We start from the raw sequence: 24,997 nt of genomic DNA, 5'->3' as shown, positions 1-24,997 counted from the left end.
GGCATGATAGGGGGACGCGGGCTGTGAAAACACCGGAATTGGTCTCCTACTGTTTCATGTTGGGCCAGTGTTCGGCCATTTGACGGATGAAAGACGTGATTTAGTGAGGCAGACCAAGCATTCCTGGACAGGCAGAGAGACGGACGCTCCCAGAGAGAGTGAAACAGAGTGTGTGTGTGTGTGTGTGTGTGTATACCCTTGAACATGTAAACTCATGATAGATTATTGAACTGCTTTAATCTACTGGATTATTCAAGAAATTTGATTCCTTATGTAACTTGACTTGTAAAGTGGAATCAAATAAAGTATATAATGTGTGTGTGTGTGTGTGTGTGTGTGTGTGTGTCGTGTGTGTGTGCGTGCGTGTGCGTGTGTGTGTGTCGTGTGTTTGTGTATGTGTGTGTATGTGTGTGTCTGTGTTTGTGTGTTGTGTGTGTGTGTGTGTCGTGTGTGTGTATGTGTGTGTGTGTGTGTCTGAGAGTTAGTGTGAGAGAGAGTGGAGGCTGAGATTAGCCTGGGGCTAGCCCGAGGTGTATGGGAGAGGTAGCTGATAAGAGAGACATCCCTGTCTTATGTGACGGCTGACGAGTTTCCCAGGGAACACAGCTTGCTCTAGGTGGACTGACTGATTCTTTATGGTAAGCAGACGCTGAGGTAGGAAGCTCTTCAAAATCAAGAGAAAAGAGACGCGACCATCGAGTAAAAATCATGACCGAACCCATCCAGCATGAACGCGCTTAAGCCCATGGCAAAATGCTTAGCAGATGTCCCAGTAATTCCTGGAGGGAGGGTTGAAACTTGGTGATTTGGCTTTAACTCTTAGAAGCCTAAACTATGGAAGAGCCTGATAAGTCTTCCTGGTGAGACCTTGACATAGTAAGTCCTAAAGTAAATGTAGCCCCTAAAATCGAATAAATGCTGCTCTGCAATGCTGTAGGGTCTACTACATGTCTTGGTGTCAGTCCCACTTTCTGTGAGGTTAAAACGGAGTCGTCCTCGTGTTCCAAATGTCACAGAATTCACATAAAAATATGAATTAAACCCGGAGCATTACAAACTCCCCTCTGTGATCGGACATCTGTGGAGCAGACTTACGGCTTTTACTGTCCTGACGGGAGGCTGGGGGCAATGCTAAGGATGGGGGGGGGGGGTGTTGGTGGTGGAGGGAATATTTCCTCCACAGCTGATTATGTAGTGACCTCCAACAGCTGCACCTGTGGACACAACCCCCCCCCACCCCCCCATCCCCTCCAGGGCCACTGGAGGACCCATAACTGGAGTCTGTGTGCTGGTAGCACCCCACAATCACAGCACGTGGGGGCCTTCAGCGCGGTTAAGTATCCGCTGTGGTTCAGCGTGGAGAGGTCAACGGCGTGTCAACATCATTGTCTGCTGCCGCTGCCACCGCTTGGCTCCAGCTGCCCGTCTCTCTTTTGTTTGCGCTGAGGAAGCGAGTGGCGGCCGACGAGGACGAGGGCCTCCGTGATGGGAGCTGGGTGTCAGCTGCTCGACGGTCGGACACGCACGACCGGACTCGACACGCGCGCGCGGCTACACAAACACTACAAGACAAGCGCACGCACTTGTAACACACACACACGCGCGCGCGGCGCGCGCGGCGCGCGCACGTGTACACACACACACACACACACACACACACACACACACACACACACACACGGAGATGGAGACACTGGGTGCGCAAACAGCTAGACAAACAGAACCTCATCTGACCAGTGCACCCCGTGTTTCTTTTTCCTCCAACTGTGGTATTCCTTTCATGGGATGATGTCATTGTGTCTCTGAGGCAACAAAAACACTTCCTTGCAGTGTTTGGACTTTGGAGGACCTTAAAGAGGACAGGCACGGAGTGGGTGGTGTGTGTGTGTGTGTGTGTGTGTGTGTGTGTGTGTGTGTGTGCGACCGCTCCAGCCCGAGGACACGGGCGCCTTCTCCCGTACACCAACACCTCGCTGTTGTGCACGTATACAAACATTCGCCGGGCGACCGTTTACATCGCCTCTCCTCGAGAAGCCTAAACATCGGCGAACCACACCAGAGAGAGCGCGGTCCACTCATCCGCAGCCGCACGGAGACCGAGGCTATTCATCTTCCCGTGGCGGCCGGGAGAGAGAGAAAGCGGGACATCTGCGCTGCCAAAGTAAAGCCTCGCTGTCAGAGACACTGGACGTAATACTGGTGTGAGTGGAATTTCCCTGAGAACCTGCCGTAAAACCCCGCGGCCGAGCTAACCGAGACGAGCGAGAAGGGAAAAGATTTCCTAGACAGACAGACAGAACCCTGCATTCTCTCTCTCTCTCTCTCTCTCTCTTTCTCCCTCTTTCTCTCTCTCTCTCTCTCTCTCTCTCTCTGGGGGGACTTTCTTGGCGGTGAAAGCCGTAAATCAGTGCGAGGAGAACGCTGTGTTTCGTGTGGCCCAGTCGAGAGGGTGCCCCGAGTCCCCATAAAATCCCTATTTACACCAATTATCCGCGGTCACCTCGGCTATTTTTACCCCGGAGCTCCCATTTAGACCTGCAGGTGAGCAGACAAATGAATGGGTGTCGCATAGCTCCTGTAATGACTTTTTGCCACTTTTCCCTCTAGCTGGCCCCACCTTAATAAATGAATTCTGGTGCCGAATATAGCCTATGCAATGTCTTTTTACAAGGTGCGGTCAATGGAGAATGTAAACAGTCTATTCCCGTAAACCTAATAGTAGACCATTAAGTAAACCCCCTGTACATGTCAGGCTAACAGGTTGTGATATGCATGAGTGGATATATGTCGTGCCACCACATGTATGTACGTAGATATATTTATGTATGGGTGTCTGTGAATATAAGCAGCGTTCCGCACACTCAATGTAGCTTCATCGGGGTATTCTGATGAGGACAGTCTGTCGAAACATTGGTGAACCTGATGATTAAAAGAACCTAAATGCAACTGCACTGCGTGTTGTCAGCGCCAACACCTCATAAAGACCTATGTGTGTTTGCCTACTCTATGTCTGTGAAAATAACATAGACTTCATGGATTACATACATTCACATTTACATTCATATATCAGTAGAGGTAAATACCTGACCAGGAGGTGAGGAAAACAAATCCAATGTCCACATAATCCTTTGAGCAAACTGCTTTATAAACCTGTGTCAATGTAGGGCAGAGTAAATCACTAGTTAAACACTGTATTGTACAAATAGTCGAAAGCACAGTGTGATTTTGTATGTAGCTGCTGATATACTACTCTTCAAATAAACACCTTTATTTATTTAACCAATCTCAAGTAGCCAAGTAAGGATCTAGAGGATTACATGACAATGTTGTTGGACTACATTTAGCCAAGACACATCAAACACTACTCCCTGCTATGTCACATCATCTCTGAACAAAGTTATCCACTGTGCGTCTGCTTTTTAACTTGGAAGTACAGCAGTCCGCAGAAAGGTCCCTGGGCTGTCTTGGAGGCGCTTATAATCCTTATTAGACAGTCAACACATGACAATAGCAAACAGATAAATACAGAGGTAAGTGCATTAGGTCCACGCTATCGCAAGGCCCGCGGGTTACAGGGACGCGAGCCCAGAAAAGCCCATCGGAGGCCAAGTTGCTCATCTTACGCTTGGTGAGTAATGACAGGCGGACAGAGAGAGAGGGAGAGAGAGAGAGACAAAGAGAGAGGGACAGAGTCCAGGGGAACGGGCTTTTCCACTACACTGGGAACTCAGCCATCCACAGCAGCCTTGGCATTAGGAGTGCCTCCAAGACAAAAAAGACAAAAAAAAAAAGTTTGAAGAGGGACGACGAAAAAAACATTTTACAAAAAAAATAGTGAGCTGAACGTCGGTTCTCCACAGGGTCCTCACGGGGGTTTCTGGTATCCGTTGACAGCGTCCTCCCCCTGAGAACTCAAAATAAAACTGTAGGTGCAGCAGGCCAAAAGCAATGAACATAAACCATACAAAGCACTCGCAATTTACTGTGAGAAAAAAAAGGCAGCATGGAAAACTTCTACAGCTGCTCTACTCCAAGTTTATGTATGTTTACGCACAGTAGATATATGTGAAATGTGGGTATGGCGCACAATGTTGTTTTATAATCTTCCTTTAATTTAAGAGGCATAATTCCTGTTCTGTTTCTTGTACGTCCTCTCAATGCTGGCTGATATGAAATAGGGAGATAGACTATATCCTCAGACATCCTCTCATCGCTTTCCAGAGCAGAGGGCTGCCGTTGTGGAAGAGTCTTGTCACATCTGCGCTGCGTTAGAGAAGTAACCATCCAAAGATATGCACTGCGGGGCAAATTGCAGTGCAGCGGAACACAGACTACTGGTGGGGGGGTCGCGGGGGGACACGCTGATGTCATTAGTGCTCATCGTATTGTTTGTGTCCGTCGAGAGAGTTAGAAAAACATCACGCTACATGGGAGGTATGCGCAGCAAGATATATATGTACTAGCCATGATTCAACAGGTATAGCACAGCATTATGTTCACTCCAGTAGGGAGTTCTCGAGGGGCCCACTACTGATAAAATATAAAGCTTTAATAAGTTTAGGATAAAACTGTCAGCCCAATGACTATATAGACAATGTACAATATACAGCTACTGTGTCATTTGTCACTAGGGCCTTCCGTCTACATCGTATGCACTGATATATAGCAGAATCTGTGAAGGGTTAACGGATGGATTCCCCTTTACAACCTCAATTCTATTTTTACTGATTGGGTTAATGTGAGAGTTGTGAGGTTAACGTAAAGCTATATGTGCAGCTTTTATGTCAGTTACTGTAGCTGATGCTTTCTAGGTACTAAATGTACAGTAGTTGATGCAACTGTATTCTGTGACCCTAAATGTGTAGCACGGTGGATGGCAGTTATTGTTTTGGATTCTTTAAGAGGTACGGGAAAAAGCGCAACACTGCGGCTTTAGAATCACCACTTTATTTGACTGTAATGTGCTGACGTTTCGGCACCAGGCCTTCATCAGAGTGAGTTGTTATTGTCATCCCTGTCTGTCCTATCCTATATCCTCACCTGGGATGGCGTGAGTTTGCTGAAGAGCTCCTCGTACATGCCCCTCCACCTGTCCACCTCGGCCTGCAGGCCGGACGTCACGTCCGCGTCCCAGGGGGTCTCTCTGCATCGGGGAGAAAGAAGGGGGGGGAGATGTTGGACGGGGTAATGGGCAGGCAATCAGATCAGCGCAGTGCCTCTTCCCCCGGCCCCCTGATTGTGTTGATTCTTCTTGAGTAAATGTAGCCCTGATTGTCTAAATATAGCCCATATGCGCTCTCTCTTTCTCTCTCCCTCTCTCCCTCTCTCTCTCCAATGCATAAAAGTTTTCCAATTTCCAGATCTTTTTTTTTCAGGTCTAGTGCTTTGAGGCAGGAAACACAAATCAGTACACTGTACAGTCTCTTGGAGCACGTGTGACTCTGGATACGTCTCTGGCAGTTGCAGTTATTACTCCGCATTCAAAGAGGTTTGTAATGAAGCGCAAAATTTCAGCTTTTATCACCCTCTAGAGTGCACAGAAATAGCAATGCAAAATGACAACATGAACCTCGCTGACCGGCTGTAAAGTGGGATGTCCACATCCTCCGGGTCCTGGATTGATGAGTGCGGGCTTTTCCTCAGTTCAGTGACCTCCTTTTGCAACCTGTCTACTTGAAGAATCAAGGATTCCTTCTCCTCGGAGAGATTATCTTTGAATCTGTAAGAACACACGACAGAAGTTTTTTGGTCTTTTTTTGTCATGCACAGCTTACGAGCAAAAGCAACCTGCTTCAGGAAAGCATCCGAGTGCGAAAAGACAAGTGATACATATTGATGAATGGACATGAGCACAGCTAAAGAATTCTGATCAGAGTGTGCAACCTATATTTATAGTGACTCCTGGGGCCCTTATTTGTTTGATGGGGAAAGTGTAAAGTCTAATTCAATAACTAGGCAAAATCCATTAACTACCACCATGGGCAACTAATATTGCCCATGGTGGTGGTGGCCAATGACTAATCTGACTAATATTACCCACAAATCGCAATGACTAATCTGACTAATATTACCCACAAATATAGTCAGATCAAAACTTCCACATGAAGTAGCTAGTTCATGTCCAAGAACTTTGCTTGTTGATAGACTTTGCAACGTTGCCCATCACTGAAAAATAGGGCACCTGTAGTGTACAGTTGCAGCCACGTGCTCCCACCTTTTGAAGCCGCACATCCAGACCCGCTGCTGCTCGCACAGCCACTCAAACTGCTCGGCCGTTTCGCGCAGCTTCCGCAGGCTTCCTTCGTTTTCGCGCTGCAGTTCCTCCACCGTCCTCTGGTGGGCGCTGCGCATGTCCTGCAGCTCCTGAGTGAGGGAAGCGTACTCGCCCTGGACGTCCTCCAACTGCTGGGTCTTGCTGTCAATCAAGACAGAGGAGCATGTAAGGCTAAGGCTTGAGGAAAATTGGCACAAGGAGTTAAAAAGAATGTATGTGCTGCTGCTGCTGTATGAGAGCCCCTCTGCTAAGTACAGGCCTGCAATACTGAGGAACTGCAAGGGAATGCTCTGTGTTTTCTCTTCGCTCTGTATAATTTCATGATAGGCCTAGTCCTTACAAAGACATAATGAGCTGTGTGCAATTAAATATCCCCACTGAAGTAGGCCTACATTCCACAGAGGTCATTCTTTTTTCACTTCACAACATCACCTCAACAACAGAGATGACCTACAGTCTGGACAGCCAGGTAAAAGCTTATGTTACACAGATCCAAGAGACATGATTCATCATTAAATTAGCCTATTATGCCCCACAGGACCATGAAGCAATATAAGCCCCCCCTCCCCTCCCACCCCTCCTGCCTCAACTGCAGCATCAGGAATGTGCTATATATGCCTCCAGGGGGGTGTTGAACTTCAGGCTCCCTCCTTTTTTATCAGCATCACGGCAGCGCTGCGGCTCCGCAACAGTCACCACAGGGTGATAACGCTTCCTGAGTCATGTCCAAGTTTCCGCAAGTTAGCCCGGGCTCCTACAGTCAGCAAATTACTGGCACAGCAGGCCGCTGTGGTGCAGAGGACGCCTTTCGCTGACTTAGACTTTCAAATCCCAACCCGTGTGTTTTTGTTCTACGCTCAGCCGATACAGGAAGTCCGAGATGGCTGAAATTTGTGTTAAAACAGGCCAGCGGAACACATGTTTGGAGGAGATGCTTATCCGTGTTTTAGGCCCTCGGCTAGGTGGACCCTCCTGTTTTGTCAGGAACATTTCTCCGATTCAAAACCATTTGTCAGGCCGTATCGGTTTTCGGATGTATCGTCGAGTGATCGCGCGCCCATCAGGGGATCCCAGATCAGTCCAGACAACGGTTACCTTTCAATAGTTCATCCAGGTTTCCCTCTATCCATCCTCAGGCTGTGCTTATGTGCATATTTGCAGTAATATTTTTCCCTATTGAGATTGTTGACATATGAAAAATACCCATTTTCCTAGTCATTTGCCACTATTTTCATAGGCTACAAAGTGAACGAGCCAAGACAAAGGTCAAATATGGCTTTTTTATCTCAAATACTCAATGTGCAATGTCAACACACTTTCTCTGCACTGGAGACATTCTTAATGCTAAACCCCTGCTAACTGCCTGAGGAGATCAAATTTTACAAGAATACTCTTATTAGTGTACAAAACCCCTGACTATCACAGAAGAGCACCCGTTTATGTAACTACCAATTAGAGGCTTCACCTGACTTGCCTGCATATGTCAAAGCATCCTTGGGCATGTTGTGGCTCTGACATTGACATTCCAAACAGTGTAAAGGGCGTTTATGATTCCAGTATATAGTTGCCTAACCTTACACGAAATTTATATTGTTAGAGTCAGATTACAGAAGTAATGGCTAAAAAGTACAGTCAATAGGTAAGGAACAGCAAGGAAAATCACATATTTGTTTGTGTGTGTGCGTGTGTGTGTGTGTGTGTGTGTGCGTGTGTGTGTGTGTGTGTGTGTGTGAATAAGCACATACAGTATGTGTATGACAGAGGTGATTAATTACCATAATTAATATACCATCACAGATAATAAATACCTTTTTGCTATTTTAAAAAAAAACAAAAAAAAACCATCACTGCAGTTGTACCTGTGCAGCTGTGCCTTGAGGCTCTTGACCTGGGCCTCTCTGCGCCTGGCCTGGGCCCTGAGCATCTCCACCAGACCCTCCAGACGCGCCTCGGAGCCCAGCAGCAGCTGCAGCTCACTGCCCACCTGCTCCAGCTGCAGCCCCAGCAGCGCCGCCTCCTTACAGCTCTCCTCCGCCATGGAGCGCACGCGGCGCTTTAGGATCTCCACCAGCTCCTGTGGGGCGGAGGATATGTATGTAAGTGTGTGTGTGTGTGTGTGTGTGTGTGTGTGTGTGTGTGATAGAGAGAGATAGTTCTCCACCAGCTCCTGTGGGGTGGAGGATATGTATGTAAGTGTGTGTGTGTGTGTGTGTGTGTGATAGAGAGAGATAGTTCTCCACCAGCTCCTGTGGGGTGGAGGATATGTATGTAAGTGTGTGTGTGTGTGTGTGTGTGTGTGTGTGAGAGAGAGAGATAGTTCTCCACCAGCTCCTGTGGGGTGGAGGATATGTATGTAAGTGTGTGTGTGTGTGTGTGTGTGAGAGAGAGAGATAGTTCTCCACCAGCTCCTGTGGGGTGGAGGAAGCACCGTCGGGCGCCCAGAATCAGGGAAGGGGTGTGAGGTTTCATTCCATTTTCTTTTTTCTATTTTCTTTTCTTTTTTTTTTTTTTTTTTGAGGAAATTGTACTTTTTTGGTAACTTTTTTTTCTGAAATGGATGTGGAGAAGTTGCGTGATGTGCCAAAAAATGCTATTTCCAAATGCCTAAACCTTACATCTGTGTTGAGTTCTCAGTACATATTTATAAACGGCAACTGACACATTGTGATAGTGAGAATAATGTCTGCTAAATGCATTCAAAGGCAACCAGCCCAGGCAAACACTGTGCTGTACCATTTTTCCAGACCTGTTACGACAGATTATCATAAAAATAAGTTTGAGATATATTGAATTAATGATATAATGCAACTTCCACAAATATCCTTTTGGACCAAGCATCTGCTATACGTAACTATAATATTTCACTACATTACAATACAGCAATACATTAAATATAAAATGCATTCCTTTAAAACTCATGAAATGGCAATACATTAAAATGATACTGTTTCCTGCTATGCAGCAATACCATGTCTAAATGTACAACTTTAGGTTGTAACTTTATGTTTCTGTGCACATTACCAGGACAGTTGAGGGATTATTTTCAGGTGCATGTAGTTCGTTAGAGGTCCATATACCCTCTCATGTAACGACCTGGATATTTAAGGAAAATTACACACAATTACCCAAACATACCTTCTCCAGGTTGGCTTGGTTAACCAGCTGGTCGTGTTTGACCCTCAGCTCGAGGATGGCCTGTTCCTTATGCCGTAGCTGAAGGGTCAGACCGTCCCTCTCAGCCTGCAGTGCCCTCTCTCCCTCCCTGGCCACCACACACTCCCTCTCCAGCACTGCTGTACCAGGGAGACAGGGCCCAGACCACAACCATCATCACAACCACAACATTTTACAATCTAAATTCATAATACATTAATAATTATATCTTACATGGTATAATAGTGTATACGTTTTTAACTAAAAAAAAGAAGAAATATTAAAATTCATAATTACATAGTACACAGTACAGAAAAGGGGAAGACATTTAGAAAGACCACAAGATAAAATGGGACACAAGCTATGACTAATAGGCCAATAACATGACTCAAGGTTATGAAGCTCACATTGCTGCAGAGCACCGTGAAAAAAGAACTAGAACCGCATGTTGCTTCTGATTCAGAGATGCATTCTCTGTTTGAAGAAACCAGCAGACAGGTTTGTTGGACTTGTCATCCAGTCTCAAAACAGCACATGGCCTCGAACATGCACTAAACTCTGACAATATTCAAAAGATCTCAACATGGCCTCTAACGTAGTTACTCTTGCACGTCCCAGACACAATCTGAACTTTGATACTTTTTTCCAGTTAAGGACAGTTGAGGCGTTGCATTAAATGTCAGTTAGTACACCAGGTCCCTCAATGCCCTGTCAAGGCAGAGGATAAGATTAATAGAAAGAAAACCATGTGCACAAAGGAATCTTCACAGTCCGTGCAAAATCTCTATCAACAAAGACAGCACCTAGAGAAAAACACCACTGTCTCCATAGAATCTGATATTTCCCTACAACTAAACAGGCGCTCCAAGTACAACAGAGTTGCAATCCTTTACGATCTGTAGTCTCTTACTTACCATTTTCCTGTGACAGACGGGTGCACTTGGCAGTGAGATACTGGATCTGGCTGTAGTCCTCATTCCTGTGGACTCTGAAAAACCTCCTCATTCCTCCTCTCCTATCCCTCTCTCTGCCCTCTGTTCTCCTCTTCTCCTCTATCCACAACCTCTGCCACCTGCTCGGTACACATTTGGCGTCTCTGGGAGAGGGAAGCGTTAGGTCACTGATTTACTGATCAGCCGGAAGGCAATGAAACGCCCCCCCCTTCACCCCCGACGCAGGGGGGACAAGTCCATACATACATACCTTGATAGTTTTCCTTACAGAAAGGTCATCAGGCTGTATGCCAACAAGACAGACACAAAGAATTTAGGTCACTGCCCAAACATAAAGGTCATCATAACATAAAACCACAAACATGCAGACATGTTTTAGACATCCAAGCATTGTAGCCGACGGCGTGCTTCCAGTATGCAAATTGTCACCCGAGCTAAATCTTTACCTTCGGGCTCAGGTGCGTCACAGGCAAGCTGGAGCTAGCAGTTCTGGCCCACTCGTCTCTAACCAAGCTATGAGCCACACCTTAGCCCAGAGTAAAGACTATTTGAGGACTGCACAAGCCTATTTGTGAATCCTGAATCAAAGCATGGTCTTCGTTTGAGTAATATCTGATCACCTTTGGATCACTTTATCTGGAGATATTATATATTACTACCTGCCTGTACATGCAAATGTCTAGACAGCTGTCTGTTACTATTAATTCTGTTCTGAGAATAATAAAGAACGGTACATTAGTCCCTGCAGATCATAAAATCATAGGTTAGCTCACTTAGTCTTGCTGAATTCTAAAGTCATTGTCAAGTTTGTTTGAAGTCCCCCCTACACACACACAGTCACACACGCATGCACGCACGCACACACAGCCTCTTTTAATTCAACATTAAGCAACATGGCAACCACCGGTAGTTTGACTAAGATGAGTAAAACTACACTGAGAGGACGAGGAAAATGTAATCTACACTGAGACCACATGCACAGTAGGGATTGCGGTATCCAGTTCCATCTCAGTGCAACACCTGAGGTCTTGTGCATCGTTGACCAGCTGGGGGAGACAAAAGCCTGGTCTCCACAGCCCACATAAACTCGCCGTCTACTGTACCATTTGACTGGGGTGAGGTTTGCCATCAATTAATAAACTAAGAATCATGAAGTTAAGTACTGATTTTTTTTACTCATGGGCACAAAGCAGAGGTATTGATTTGAAATAAACACACCTGACATAGTTTCAAAAATGGCATTTATTTTAAAAAAGAAATCACCATGTTGACTTGAGCCCCTTGAACACACAAAGTTATAGATATAAAACAGCATCAGACATGAACACAAAGCCTCTTGTTAAATGGATAGATTAATTTCTGAGCTTTTTGATGGGCAAGAGACACGTTTACGGTCTTCCATAAAGCAGGCCGAGCAATTCAGTTCAATTCATCTCAATATTTGGCCCAAAAATCAAGGTTCGGATTCATGCGATTCAATCTGACATGTTCTCCCAATGTCATTATAGCTTCTTCATATAAATAATGTCAGTGCCTCTACGAAAGCCGATGATCTATTTGCTAAGGTATACATTTGTTTTTGAGAACACAAAAATGTTGTGCATTTAGGTATGCATGAAGGTAACACTTTCCTCAGAACTATAGAAAGATTTTGTCACACATGTACATGTAATGTCAAAAAACACAGGTACGCCTTGCCAATATAACTGCTACGAGAACTAATACTTTCAAAATCAAGACATCTTCCTTAAAAAATGTAAAAGGTGCAAAAGGGCTGTCATAATAACAAGAACAAACCAGAATGTAACAGAAATATGGTCTCTGCAGGAGAGTGACACAATGGCTAAAAGAGAACTTATAAAACAATAAAATCAATAAATAAACAGACCAAGAGAGAGAGAGAGAGAGAGAGACAGAGAGAGGTACCAGATTCTCGTCAGTGCTTTCTGAAAATATTTTTTGTGATTTTTTTTTGTCTTTCAAAACATGTATATTTCTATGGAGCATAGACAATACGCACAAAAAGTGAACCTAGAAGTGAATGCTGGAGAACTTGTAGTGAGCCCACACATGGGTCAAAGTCACTAAGAGAGGGCGGCTAATATAGTACACATGGCCTAACAGATGCTTCCTGACCTAGCCTCAGCTAATTCCATTAACATGTAATATCTAACTCCCCGGCTAATGCTCTACGCAAACGTCTTCAAAACTTCCAACAGCGACAGTATTTATAGCAAATGTCTGATTTCTTTCCCCCCCCCCCCAACATCCGTCTTCCTGCAATGCAAATCCATGACATACTGTATGTGCCATGCTGCGATACAGTAAATAAGATTGATAACTGGATTATAAGAAGAATGTTACATGATTGGTTACTGATTACCATTTTTACATGGTAAAAGCAGACAGTGTATTTGACTACGCTGAATGTGAGAGGCGGCCACCCATATACCGAGTAAAAGCTACGTTTGTGACACTGTACCAGTCCAAGTGGTCCTCAAAAGCTTTTCACCTATTTTTGTCAATATATTCAATGGCAATGCAAAGCTTTGAGTACCCAACTGCTTGTCCACAGATACTGATACTGACCCTAAACCTAGATTTGAAGGAGACATTTATTTAAACTGTTCCTAATGACAAGCAGGATTAACCAGAGTAGTTCACATGCCAGTCAGCAGCAAAACTATTTCAGACTATCCCTTTGTGCCACTTATTCAACCCAATAATCTCATATGTTGAACTTCTCTTCCAAATAGCTTTACTACAGCCTGAATTTAACAGGTCACTCATGAGTGCTCTTAAAGCATCATGGAGACTGAGGTTATGTCCTGGTTTTCATTCTCTCCAAAACTCTATGACAAGGTGTTCGGTCACCAAGCTGATCACAAACTGGGATACCGGCCCAATGGAGGATCAATGACCAGAATGGCGAATGAAAGCCAACCAAAAACCATGACAAAAATGAAAATAAAAAAAATTTCACATTCTGACATTTAGCCTAGTTTCGAAACTAAAGTGTTTGTATGACGTCAGTTCAACATTTCCATGACACTCTTAACAGCTTATTGCACGGTATTCCTGCAACTATGGATGGGCGGTCTCATAAATAACAACAACAATGACAACAATAGTAATAATAATTACAATGTGAGTCATAAAAACAGTTCAGACTCCGGTCCTAACTTTACCACTGCTGCCAACTGAAATCATCATTGGATCCAAAGACCAAGAAGAATCCCAAGATGGTGGCAAAAATGACTACATTGCCGGTTAACACAAGCGCGCAGGCTCCCCAGGCAATCTGTCAGAGAAAACATGAATTAATCAGACAACAAATGGCACAGCATGGAACAAAACCCAAGTGAAGTGTTCAAGAACAAATCACAACAGAAAAAGGGAAATGGATAGGGTTTTAATGGTTAGCACACAATAACAAAAAAAAAATACAATAAAACATGAATGCAAAACATTATACCACCAGTAGAATAAACTTACCACTGTTGCACGGGCAAAAACAATAGGCAGTCCAAAAGCAGACACCACTATCCCGGTCGTGAGAAATAAGGCCAGCTCTTTACAGGCATTGCTGGCAGAGTCTGTGTCATCGACCACCCTTCGCGAGATGCAGTAGGGAATTGGAGCCAGGATGTAGAAGAAGAGGAGGAACAGGGGCCAGTATTTACTAAGAAAAAAACAGGAAAGGATAAACAATAAGGTCACGTAATCACACACTGGCTACCCAGATAAACAGTGTAGACCATTGTTATTACTGGATAATGAGCATAGTCATCACTTACTCGTACACTGGCAACGCACATCCAAGCATCAAAAACATCAGTCCAATGGCTCCACCAAAGGACAAGCTGATCAAGGCTGCAAAAGAAAAACAAGGGTTTGGCCAAGATGCTTTGGTTAGATGAAAACAAAATAACACTTGGACACTTATGGACACTTGCTTCCCCCCCCCCCTCACATAAACATATACAGAAATGTACATGTGTTCTTTAATCAAAACATCAACAGAATACATGTGTTACCACAGCAATATAATACTCATTGCAGAAACAGGGCATCTTAAAAGCTTTACGTTGAAGCATAGTGGGTCAAGAATGAAGGGAAGTCATCAGCTAAAAGAGTAACCGCTGAGAAGAAACTCATGTGATGGGTCAGATGGTTTTCAAAGAGGGATTATCAAGTGCCATGACTTAAGGCAATATGAGGCCGACCACGATGAAACTGTAGGCTGATGCCAATTAGTTCAGTAGCATGAGAGAAACGTCAACATACAGTTTGATATTAACAAGGGCCATTCAAGTGCACCTTTTGTTTTCACATGCCTTTGATGGCATTACTAAAAGGAAGTCATTTGTGAAACTCTGTGGTTACAAAGGACAAGCAAGCAGCGCCCACTCATATCACTATTCCCCTTTACTGAGAGCTCTAGACCAAGTCAGCTAGTAGTCAACAACAATACCGTGGCTGCCAGTTGCCATGTTTTACAAGTTCATCGCCAGTATTTTCTATATCCCTGCACTTGTGCAATGTGCCCTTTAGATTGGCAGCTTATCCGATAATGTTTTATTCTTAGCTAACTGGCAAGAGGCTAGCGTACTCTTTCTTAAGGACTTCGTTAGCTTAAGCTAGCTAGTCTATGTATCTAGCTAACTGTCCATGTTAGCTATTAAAGACTACATCCTTTGCTTCTGAAGTCACGAAACAGTTCAGACAACGAACACATTACCAAGTGACATTAGTTGTCTGAAAGATCAATTTATATGTAACAAGTCGTTTACGTTGTGGTCTAACCTAAGACCTGGCCCAGTAGTAACCAATAACGTTAACCTAAACCCCAAAGCCGTTTTGGTTAAGCTAGCAATAGCTAACACAGGATAGCTATTTTAAGACATAAATGGACCGTAAACATTTAGTTCAGATCAACAACAACACAGTATCACTAGTTCATCTTAAAGAAAAAGGCTTCAGTGTTTACCTTTAATGCCGGCCATTGTTAGCTAACATTAAAATATCTGAGGTTTGCTTGATCTTGGGCAGCGTCCTGCAAAAGAATAGCTGCTAGAACCTCTTGCAAACGAACACTTTGCTACCCTTTTCAAATTGCGCATGCGCCAAGACCAAAGCACACAAAATTAAATGTTCTCTATCAAAAATCAAAAAAATTGCGCGCAGACAAAATGGTTAATACGTGGCTAGAAACCTAACATCAATTTAACGTTGAGACACTTGTACAAACGTTTTACAATTATGGAAATGATCTCCTCCTCCCTACGCTTCATTATGTTTTACAGTCTCAAAAATAGTAGGCCTACGTTAGAAGTAAAAACTACAGAAAACCTATCGAAAAAAGATTGGAATACAAAATATTGTCATGGTTATTAAAACAAAAATGAAACTAATATTGTATTATGTGCACATTGATCGCATACAATACGAGCGTGTGTTGTACAAAATTCAGTACTGGACTGGCTTTGGTCCTTTCATGTTATAAAGAGACATTCGGTTGTATTTATTGACAGCTTGTGTCCATTGCCATTTATTATTGTGGATTATATTAACAGCACAGCATACTGACAAATCAACCAAACGTATTAAAATATATACTTTTATTTCAGTAAGAAATGTGTGGGATCCGTCCGTTTCTTTTATCACTTCCTGTGTCACGGCAGAGGCCCAAAACTTCACGCTGCTGAAGATGGCGAGTGGCACAGGGACGGTCGCGTCGCTGTGGACCGAAGTGAATCGGTGTGGTCAAAACGGGGACTTTACAAGAGCTCTCAAAGCTGTCAACAAAAGTAAATAGTTTGTTTGGCGTTTTATACTTGGTTTACAGTTGTCTTGGTGTTTGCGGGATGGCGAAATCAGCTGTAATAGCATATGTTGCTAACTTAGTAGTAGTAGCTAACGGTACATTGGTTCTCAGCTGCTGCATGCTAATTTTCTAGCAGCTAGTTGTAGCTAACAGAGCTAGCCATCCAGCTGTCTCACATTTGAAGTGACTGCAGGTTTTGTATGTAAATGTTTCCTGCCAATTAGTAGGCTATAGTGCAGAGCTTTCATACATCTTAGTCAATCAGTGGAGTAAAGGACGAATGTCCATATTCCATGAGCATTTTTGTTATCCCAAAGCAAGTCTTGAAAGCACAGTGTTGAATCAAGGGAATGATTACGTGTCCCAGTGGCTAACCTGGTTTGCTTGTGTTGTTTTGGAGTCATGCTAACAACTCTAGTGAGAGTGTCTGTCATTGCATTTGAGTGACGTCTGTCTAAAGTCAAACACATATGTTACAGTTTTGTTAGTTTGAAAGGCTGAAATTACTATTCTTGTTGTTATTATTATTATTTTTAAATGTGGTATTTCCTCCAACAGTTCTTGACGTAGTGAAAGATGATGTGACTGCCCTGCATTGTAAAATAGTCTGCCTCATTCAGAATGGAGGTTTCAAAGAAGCCTTGAATGTCATAAACACTCACACTAAGAGTCTGCCTAGGTAAGTGTCACTTTGCAAATCTTCACCTTTCTGTTGTTGTTTGCCAACAAACTGTGCCGATGACACTTTGTCATGCATGTTGTTTTCTTTTTTTTCCCCAAAGTGAGGCAATAGTATTTGAAAAGGCGTACTGTGAGTATCGCCTGAACAGAGTAGAAAATGCCTTGAAAACCATTAAGAGTGCTGCAGATCAGTCCAACAAACTGAAAGAGCTCTACGGCCAAGTGGTAAGTCAGCTTCTATCTGAGCATTGAGTTTGTTTAATTGTTAACCTGCACCCTGTCCTCCGTGGTGATTGATGTGGCTATTGGAATAGTCTTTGGAACTGCCATTGTCCAGTGTCAGGCCCCTGGATGATTTAGTGTGTGTGTGTCCTCTTCTGCTTTAGCTGTACCGGTTGGAACGGTACGATGACTGCCAAGAGGTGTACAACGATCTAATCAGGAACTCCGTAGACGAATATGAGGAGGAGAGAAAGACAAACCTGTCGGCTGTGGTGGCGGCGCAGAGCGCATGGGAGAAAGTTGCTCCAGTAAGTCCAGTGGTCTTGGCCATAAATGACTGAAAGCTTTTTTTTGTAGAATTCATATACTGTACCACAAAGTCATTTTGAAGGACTCTGTGCAGTGAATTCTGAAGAACATGTTTGTGGCAATATTGTAATTGCTGTAAAGTACAGTTTTTTTCCACCTGCGATGCATTTGATTGCATTGGTTTTTAGTTTAATATTGCACGTTTGAGTGTGGGAACTCTGGTGTGATGCTGCTCTGTGTTGTTTCTGCAGGAAGACTTGGGTTTGCCTGAAACCACATACGAGCTGTGCTACAACGCTGCCTGCACCCTGATTGGTCAAGGCCAGCTCACAGAAGCCATGAACAAGCTCCGTCAAGCTGAGGGTAAGAGGGGTCAGACAGTATCTTGTGTCAAGTGTTCCGCAAATGCCATCTTCCAATCTTGCAACTTGCAAACAGGGAATGACTCGGCGAGACATCTGAACCCACTGTTGCCACTGTTATGCTGTGATTTTGCAATCTCAGGTCACAGTGGAGAGTTGATATGGAAAGCAGGCTGTATGCGATAGTGAAGATTGAGGCTGTGCTGTGTGCTGGTTGGAATAGAGGCTAGCTTTGGCTTTTCAGCGCATCTTTTAATTCATATATCTGTACCAGACACTTTCTAAGGAGGAGGCACGGCACTCAAAAACTCCTCCATGGAAATGCATGGCATTGGCCTAGCGAGCTAGACCCACATCAAGATATAGGCAGAGAGGGTTAAAGCGGAGCGAGAGGCGCAAATGTTCGAACATTTCCGCGTTCTGTTTTTGCAAAGGGGAGGGGGGCGAAATCCCCCTTTAAACAGACCTAGTTATATTCGAACTTAACTGCTTGCCAACCTGACAGAGATCGATATCCCACTATGACGACTTTGCGACACGCCTCTTTAAGCAGACAGGAACTGTTTGAATTTTGCTTCCATGGAGATGCATTATGTTGCTCTATCTTGTCAGTAATGAAGGATCTTTGATATAGGGTCTAGAAACTCACTGTAGCGGTGATCGCTGCCAAAGCCCAGCTCCCAAGTCAAACGGAGAGTTGCTAGACTACCCCGGCGGTAAATTAGATTTGTTGCCGCTAGGGGCGTCTAGATTTCTAGGCTAGCATGGGGTTAGTTCGTAACGGCAATATGGCAGTAGTTATGTATACCACCCCTTCCTGTAGGCCTCCCCTTTCACTTGAATAGGAAATAGCTGCCTGACAACTGCCGAAAGTACGTTACCAAGATGGTCGCTGAGTGCGGGACTTGCCTAATGCCTATAAGTATGTTGTGTGTACCTTGTAAATGCCTGTAAGTAGGTTGGATAAGTAATGCCTATAAGTACGTTGTCTGTACCTTGTAAATGCAGCTTGATTTAACCATTATACATTGCCCTTGGTTTAGTCAAATGGCTGATAGGACTTATTTCACGGGGAGTAGGTATTGAGTGCTGTCCTATTTCCTCTCTAACAGATCTGTGTCGGGGATCTTTGGCTGAGGATTCGGTGAGTTGCTCTTGCTTGTCACTTTGCTTCACCCGACACCAAACCTTTCCCAAATGGGGACCTACAATCAGTGTATTCTCTCAGGGGATTCCTGCAATTAAAAGACGGAGTGATCCCCCTCCTCATTCAACACTCTCTGGTTCTCCCTCATGCTCATTAGGACGTGACGGAGGAGGAGATCGAGTCAGAGCTGGCCATCATCCACTCCCAAATGGCCTACATCATGCAGCTCCAGGGAAGGACTGAGGATGCTCTCCAGCTCTACAATCAAGTTATCAAACTCAAGTGAGAGGCCAAGAGTGATGCACCACAGCCAACAGACTTCAGCTTGAGTTATTAGTGTTTGAGCCTAGTTGAACGCAGCTTCCAATGTTTTTTTTTTTTATTGACTTCTGTTATTTCATATTATATAATTTTATTCTATTTTTAGGCCAACTGATGTGGGACTCTTGGCTGTGACTGCCAACAATATTATCACCATTAACAAGGTTAGTTATGTTCCACAGACATACAAAGATTTACGTCATACTCGAATGTATGGAAACAAACAGATGGATTTTCACAAATGATCTTCCCCCTGCTCTGTATAGGACCAAAACGTGTTTGACTCCAAGAAGAAGGTGAAACTGACGAACGCAGACGGTGTGGAGTACAAGCTGGCCAAGAAGCAGATTCAGACCATCGAGTTCAACAAAGCTCTCCTGGCCATGTACACCAATCAGGTGGGAACAGTGGGAAACTGAACCGCACATGATGCCATGCATGTATCCTCATACTGTAAAATTGCATTTTAGCTGGAATAACAGGCTTTGAAACCTGTCGCTAAGGTAGTACATTCTGTTGTGTGTCTACCATGAAGAACACCATGCTCTGTGTTGCTTACTTCAAGAGAGTCATTATCGTCCATGGACTTCACTTTGATTGTTTATGTTGCCTTTTGTCCTTTTGTGTGTAAAGTGCTTTGAGTGACCTTTTGTGCCAGAAAATGCACTAAATAGATCAATGTTTATTGACTTACTTACTTTCTAAAACAGGCGGATCAGTGTCGGAAGTTGTCGTCGAACCTGCAGGCCCAGAACCCAGGCCACCCCAGACCGGTGCTGATTCAGGTGGCCCAGCTGAATCGAGAGAAGCAGCACACAAAGGCCATAGAGCTGCTGCAGGTACGGGTTATGGCAGAGTCGCATCGCCCCACGTCTCCATCTTCCTTTCTCTCGTTCTCCTCCTGGTCTCTTTCAAAGATATACAGTACGCCATGCTGTGGAGAAGAAGGGATTGTAACTAGAAAACCGATGTTCTATTTTGTTTTTTGTTGATTAGCCCACCTATTTTCATTGCACATCTTTCATTACACCTTAGAGAAGAAATAATGAAACACTATATAGATGTAAACATTTCAAATCATTTTGTTTCCCTGCTCTGCAGAACTTTTCGGACCAGCATCCTGAGAAGGCTTCTGGCATTAAACTAACTATGGCACAACTCTATTTGACACAAGGTAATGTCTAGTCTCATCCAATGGTGTGTCTCGGAACAATCGTTTGTCTGCCAGTTATACCACTTTGTTGTATTGCTTTTTAAAATGTTCTCTTTTTTTTTTTTTACAAAATGCGTTTGTCTCGCTTCCTCCTTCAGCTCATGTCACAAAAGCCTGTGATATCTTGCGGTCTATAGAAGAATTTAAGCACAAGCAGGGAATGGTAAGTCTGAAAGTAAATTTTTATATACTGTAGTCATAAATCACATGTTGCTTTGAGATGCATGTAAGCCATGTGACTTGTTGCCTCTTCCAGGTCTCTGCCCTGGTCACGATGTACGCTCATGAGGAGGATATTGACAGTGCTATCGACGTTTTCAGCCAATCTATTCAGTATTACAAGTCGGAACAGGTATTTGTTCGATTCGTTTTCTATACCTCGGTCACTTGTGTCCCTGTGTATCAGTTTCTACCCTCTTGAATAGAATAGTATGCTGTCATACATCAATCATTTTTCTAGTGATATTTTAGTGCTCACCTTATGATGGTGATGGTGTCGTACAGTGTATAGCAGTGACATTATGCTTCCTCTTACTTTCTGGGAAGCTGTTGACACAGAGCATGTACTGTACGTTCAATAGCGGTTCAATGGTTCAGTTTGGCTCATACTTTTATCTCCATTCCTCCTCCTCTTCCTCTGTCATCATGTCATCATCCATCCCCAGCCTGGATCGGCGGCCCATTTGTCCCTGGTCCGAGAAGCCGCAAACTTCAAGCTGAAGTACGGCCGCAAGAAGGAAGCCATCAGCGACCTGGAGCAGCTGTGGAAGTGAGTGCTCCGCTCCGCCGCCAGTAACCTAATCATCGGACTGGAGCTGTCTGTGGAAATCGCTTCTGATTTCATTAACAATAAACGCATCTCGCATCTCCTCTCCTTCAACAGGCAGAACACTAATGACGTCCACACGTTGGCCCAGCTGATATCGGCGTACTCTCTAGTGGATCAGGACAAGGCAAAATCGTATCCTTCCATTACTGCCCTTTTTGTTTATGTCATCTGTTTATTTATTTGTTTTCAATTTCTGTACGACACGACCTTTAGAGATATGCTGGTAGGGCTCAAAACATTTCAACATAGAATAAAAACTTTGGTCTGATGCCCACGTAGAATATGGACTCCTTTCCTTAGCGGTGCCTCCCTCAGCCTAAGCAAGCACCTGCCCTCTCCAGACACCATGGCCTTCAACGTGGACGTGGATGAGTTGGAGAACTCTCACGGTGCCACTTACGTCAGGAAGAAGGCGGCCAAGGTGGTGGGGGAGAATTTGCCCAAAGAGCAAGGGTGAGTCACGGGGCCTCTGCCTCCAAAGAGAGATACACTGCACAACTCTTCCAGAAATGTAGCTGGGCAGTGTTACTGTTTAATGTCTGTGTTGCCTTTTGGTCACTTTCTTCTTAAGATATATTTGTATCTGTGCTTTCTGTGGGACTGCAGATGTAAACTAGCCTAAGGCTAACTCTGGTGCAATGCATCAAATGTTCACATTTATGTCCTAATTGCACATTGTCCCGTACAAATAATATTGAAATTGAATTGAATTCAAGGCAACAAATTTAGATCTAGAGATCTTAAATCGTGATTAGCCCACTTAAATGATTGGTAGGTAACCATACAATGAGCACATTAAGAACCTGCCATGTTATTGCCTGACAACAGTACTAAAAAAGAAGCCCCATGTACCATCATGTTTAGGAGTGATTTCAATCTCACTAAAACCATGAAAGCATGCCATTTGTATTACACTGAATATGACCATGCTGCCGTATGGAAGGACAAACATCAAAACACTCTCCAGGCGGTACTCTACATCTAGATATCCTACACCCATTACTGTACTATTGACAGTCTTCTGTTTCCTCTGTTTTAGTCAAGGGGATCTGAAAAAGAAGAAGAAGAAAAAGAAGGGTATGTGTTTTCATTTCTATGTGACCTTCATGACATGAAAACTGTGCTTTCTATAGCCTCTAATTTTGTGGCCATTAATTGCAGCATTTTACAACGGATATCATGTAAGTTACATCCCAAGTGTGCTAAATGTGTCCTGCAAATTGTCTATTGGACCAGTTCACCCAGCCAGCAAATGACTGGGTTAGTCATCAGGCTTTTCCAGCAGCATTTCAAACAACAAGTCGGCTGCAGTTGAAGCTGGTCAAATAGCTGGGATTACAGTGGTATTATCGCACAAGTAACTGGCCTTGTAACTGTGTTTTATTTTGCAATCAAATAGTGAAGTTTAGATAAGAACTCCAGTTCTTAAGTAAATAAATAGCAGAGCACAGTTACCATTTCTCAGTTTTCCTTGAATTATTTTGCCCTTCTCAGGTAAATTGCCCAAAAACTGCGATCCCAAGTCCACTCCCGACCTTGAGCGCTGGCTGCCCATGAGGGAGCGTTCGTACTACCGCGGCAAGAAGAAGGGCAAGAAGAAGGAGCAGATCGGAAAGGGGACACAGGGCGCCACGTCGGGAGCCTCAGCCGAACTGTGAGTGAACAAACATGAGATTTCCCACCTAGGGACTAGGCGGACATTCGGAAAGTGCACCACCACCTATGGGAGGGACTGGGACTAATACATAGAATAGATTAGAATTCATAGAATTCCATTGATCCGCATTCATTTTGGCGTCACTTAAACATCGTCGAATAACTTCTGAACTGGTTCAAGCCTTTATGTGACCACTGCTTATTTCCAGAGTAATGCAGCATTTTATGACTGGCTCTGTAACCTCTTATCTCACTGTACGGGCCCTTAATAAATGTTTTTCTAAACCTATTCAAAGTTATGTTATGAACATGTGACTTGCAGTAAGAAACTGGGGGGAGAGTGCAAGCAAGGCAATCTGGGAGAGAGCCCAATAAAAAAGGGAAAGGCAAAGAGGAAAGCATCCAGTGGGGAGAAAAAAAAAAACAATTAAGTGATATTTTGTTGGATTGGCACTCTCTATCTACCAAAAGCTGCACTGTGTACGTTCTCACGTTTCTGTGCGAGGCTAACAGATGTGTTTGCGTGTTCCGTTCCGTGTTCTATGTCATGCCTTTGTCTCTAGTTTAAACTCATCTTGAGGCAGTGTCACACATACAGTAGTGACCAACTGCAAACTGGTTCAAATCGACTCCATTCAAGTCCTACAAAGTGGCTCTGTCCATTTCTGTTACTGTCTATGCTTCCCACTCCACTCTCAGCCTAATGAATAAAAAGGCACCTGGAAAGGATCATTAAAAACATGTGTTGGATGACTTAAGCAAGTGTAAGAGATTGTTTGCTAAATCAAGTTCCCTTCAAGATGCAGTGGGGTTTAGGGGGATCTTTTAGCAGAAATAGGGATATAGTAATTATTTTTTTCAGTAGTGCAGAATTGCCTGTAGCTATGAATCTTCACCAAAATGTTGAGCTGTTTGCGCACACACCGGTCAGTCAGAGAGAAGTCTGTTGCACCCTTTGCACAGATTGGGGTGAGCTACTGCCGTGTGCGTGCCTGCGTGCGTGTGTGCGTGCGTGGTGGTGTGTGTGTTCCTAATGAGCTCACTGCTCCAACTGTAAGTGTGTGTGTGTACACTACCCCTGGATGCACAGGACACAAATAAAGTATATCTTGACTTATGTTGGGCACATCATTATTTTCTGAAGCTTAAAAAAAAAGTTACTGGGTCTGGGTGTGAATAGACATAGCTGCATGTTAACACACTCCTGTACCTCTAATGTTCCAGGGACGCCAGCAAAACAGCCAGCAGCCCCCCCACATCCCCAAGGCCGGGCTCAAGCACTGCGGGCGCGTCGGCGGCGGCAGCCAGCAACGTGGTCCCCCCGCGACAGCAGAAGCCTGCCCCATCCACCCGCAAGAAGCAGCCGCAGAAGAAGAAGAAGGGAGGAAAGGGAGGATGGTAGAGGAGGATCATGGAGCCCACATTAGCCATGATGCACCCTGGAAACTCATCATGACTGACTTTTATTTTTTATTTTTTTGTTTTTATTTTGTTTCTTTTTTTTTGTTTCCTTTTTTTTTTTTAAATACCATCCAAAATGTATTGTTTTATTAGTTCTTAAACAAGCCCAGCCTCTTTTGAAACTTTTGACAGTTAAAAGTTTATCATTGGATGGAAATACATTTAATTCAGTTTGTCATTTGCATTGACGGGCTTTGTCGAAATGTTTGTAAAACTACATACTGGGATATAAATTATTCGTCTCTGTTCCTATTTATCTACCACTAAAGGTAATCTGCAGGACAAACTGTCTGACCATCATATTTGTTTTACATCGCTTGCCAGCCTGTAAATTGAAACATTACTGTAAGGTATTGTCAACCAAAAACCTAGAAATCAAGCTGTAAATGCAAATGTCAGAGTATTTGTTTTTTTAAAAAACCCAAGGTAGAGCTCACCTTTAAATATTATTTCGGAAGGATTTATTGAGTGGCTGAATGTTGCCGTTTTGTAATAGGAACTACAGAAAGCTACAGAATGGATCAGAGTCTTAATAAAGATGGTTCCTGGCACTACGTTTATGCTGTTGTGATTTGTTATGGTCTGTCTA

The 24,997-nt window shown here is 43.9% G+C and overlaps 3 protein-coding genes across 4 annotated transcripts; 1 reads left to right on the top strand and 2 right to left on the bottom strand.

Annotated features, from left to right (window-relative positions):
- Positions 1-3,169: 3,169 nt before the first annotated feature.
- On the bottom strand, positions 3,170-10,484 carry LOC134069039 (hyaluronan mediated motility receptor). 2 transcript variants are annotated; one of them, XM_062524887.1, is made up of 7 exons: positions 10,342-10,484; positions 9,410-9,567; positions 8,134-8,348; positions 6,215-6,415; positions 5,570-5,719; positions 5,041-5,143; positions 3,170-3,904 (listed from the first exon to the last, which is right to left on the bottom strand). In XM_062524887.1, exons 1-7 carry the CDS (start codon positions 10,430-10,432, stop codon positions 3,866-3,868), a joined length of 957 nt encoding a protein of 318 aa, XP_062380871.1. In that variant the 5' UTR covers positions 10,433-10,484; the 3' UTR covers positions 3,170-3,865. The 2 variants fall into 2 exon arrangements, with proteins under 2 accessions (XP_062380871.1, XP_062380872.1); XM_062524888.1 differs by having other exon boundaries at positions 5,579-5,719.
- A 1,120-nt stretch (positions 10,485-11,604) lies between these two features.
- leprotl1 (leptin receptor overlapping transcript like 1) lies at positions 11,605-15,500 on the bottom strand. Its single transcript, XM_062525334.1, has 4 exons — positions 15,371-15,500; positions 14,178-14,253; positions 13,876-14,062; positions 11,605-13,681 (listed from the first exon to the last, which is right to left on the bottom strand). Exons 1-4 carry the CDS (start codon positions 15,384-15,386, stop codon positions 13,565-13,567), a joined length of 396 nt encoding a protein of 131 aa, XP_062381318.1. The 5' UTR covers positions 15,387-15,500; the 3' UTR covers positions 11,605-13,564.
- A 562-nt stretch (positions 15,501-16,062) lies between these two features.
- On the top strand, positions 16,063-24,962 carry srp72 (signal recognition particle 72). Its single transcript, XM_062525331.1, has 19 exons — positions 16,063-16,190; positions 16,766-16,886; positions 16,990-17,113; positions 17,275-17,418; positions 17,671-17,782; positions 18,894-18,925; positions 19,086-19,210; positions 19,356-19,413; positions 19,516-19,647; positions 19,960-20,088; positions 20,351-20,423; positions 20,561-20,625; positions 20,719-20,814; positions 21,128-21,231; positions 21,346-21,423; positions 21,607-21,744; positions 22,331-22,368; positions 22,786-22,945; positions 24,172-24,962. Exons 1-19 carry the CDS (start codon positions 16,091-16,093, stop codon positions 24,347-24,349), a joined length of 2,007 nt encoding a protein of 668 aa, XP_062381315.1. The 5' UTR covers positions 16,063-16,090; the 3' UTR covers positions 24,350-24,962.
- Positions 24,963-24,997: the final 35 nt, after the last annotated feature.

Source organism: Sardina pilchardus, chromosome 21 (genome assembly GCF_963854185.1).
Source record: "Sardina pilchardus chromosome 21, fSarPil1.1, whole genome shotgun sequence".
In the NCBI taxonomy this organism is placed as follows: Eukaryota; Metazoa; Chordata; class Actinopteri; order Clupeiformes; family Clupeidae; genus Sardina; species Sardina pilchardus.
The sequence above is the reverse complement of the archived record's forward strand: the minus strand, read 5'-3'. Positions and strand labels throughout refer to the sequence as shown.

Coding starts and splice junctions, on each gene's coding strand:
- LOC134069039 (XM_062524887.1), bottom strand. CDS start 10,432: ATGAGGAGGTTTTTCAGAGTCCACAGGAATGAGGACTACAGCCAGATC. Junction 9,568..10,341: donor CCGTCTGTCACAGGAAAATG/GTAAGTAAGAGA, acceptor TCCCTGGTACAG/CAGTGCTGGAGAGGGAGTGT. Junction 8,349..9,409: donor ACCAAGCCAACCTGGAGAAG/GTATGTTTGGGT, acceptor TCCGCCCCACAG/GAGCTGGTGGAGATCCTAAA.
- srp72 (XM_062525331.1), top strand. CDS start 16,091: ATGGCGAGTGGCACAGGGACGGTCGCGTCGCTGTGGACCGAAGTGAAT. Junction 19,211..19,355: donor AATCAAGTTATCAAACTCAA/GTGAGAGGCCAA, acceptor TTCTATTTTTAG/GCCAACTGATGTGGGACTCT. Junction 20,089..20,350: donor AGGCCATAGAGCTGCTGCAG/GTACGGGTTATG, acceptor CCTGCTCTGCAG/AACTTTTCGGACCAGCATCC.
- leprotl1 (XM_062525334.1), bottom strand. Junction 14,063..14,177: donor TGTGCGTTGCCAGTGTACGA/GTAAGTGATGAC, acceptor TTTTTTTCTTAG/TAAATACTGGCCCCTGTTCC. Junction 13,682..13,875: donor TTTTTGCCCGTGCAACAGTG/GTAAGTTTATTC, acceptor TTTCTCTGACAG/ATTGCCTGGGGAGCCTGCGC.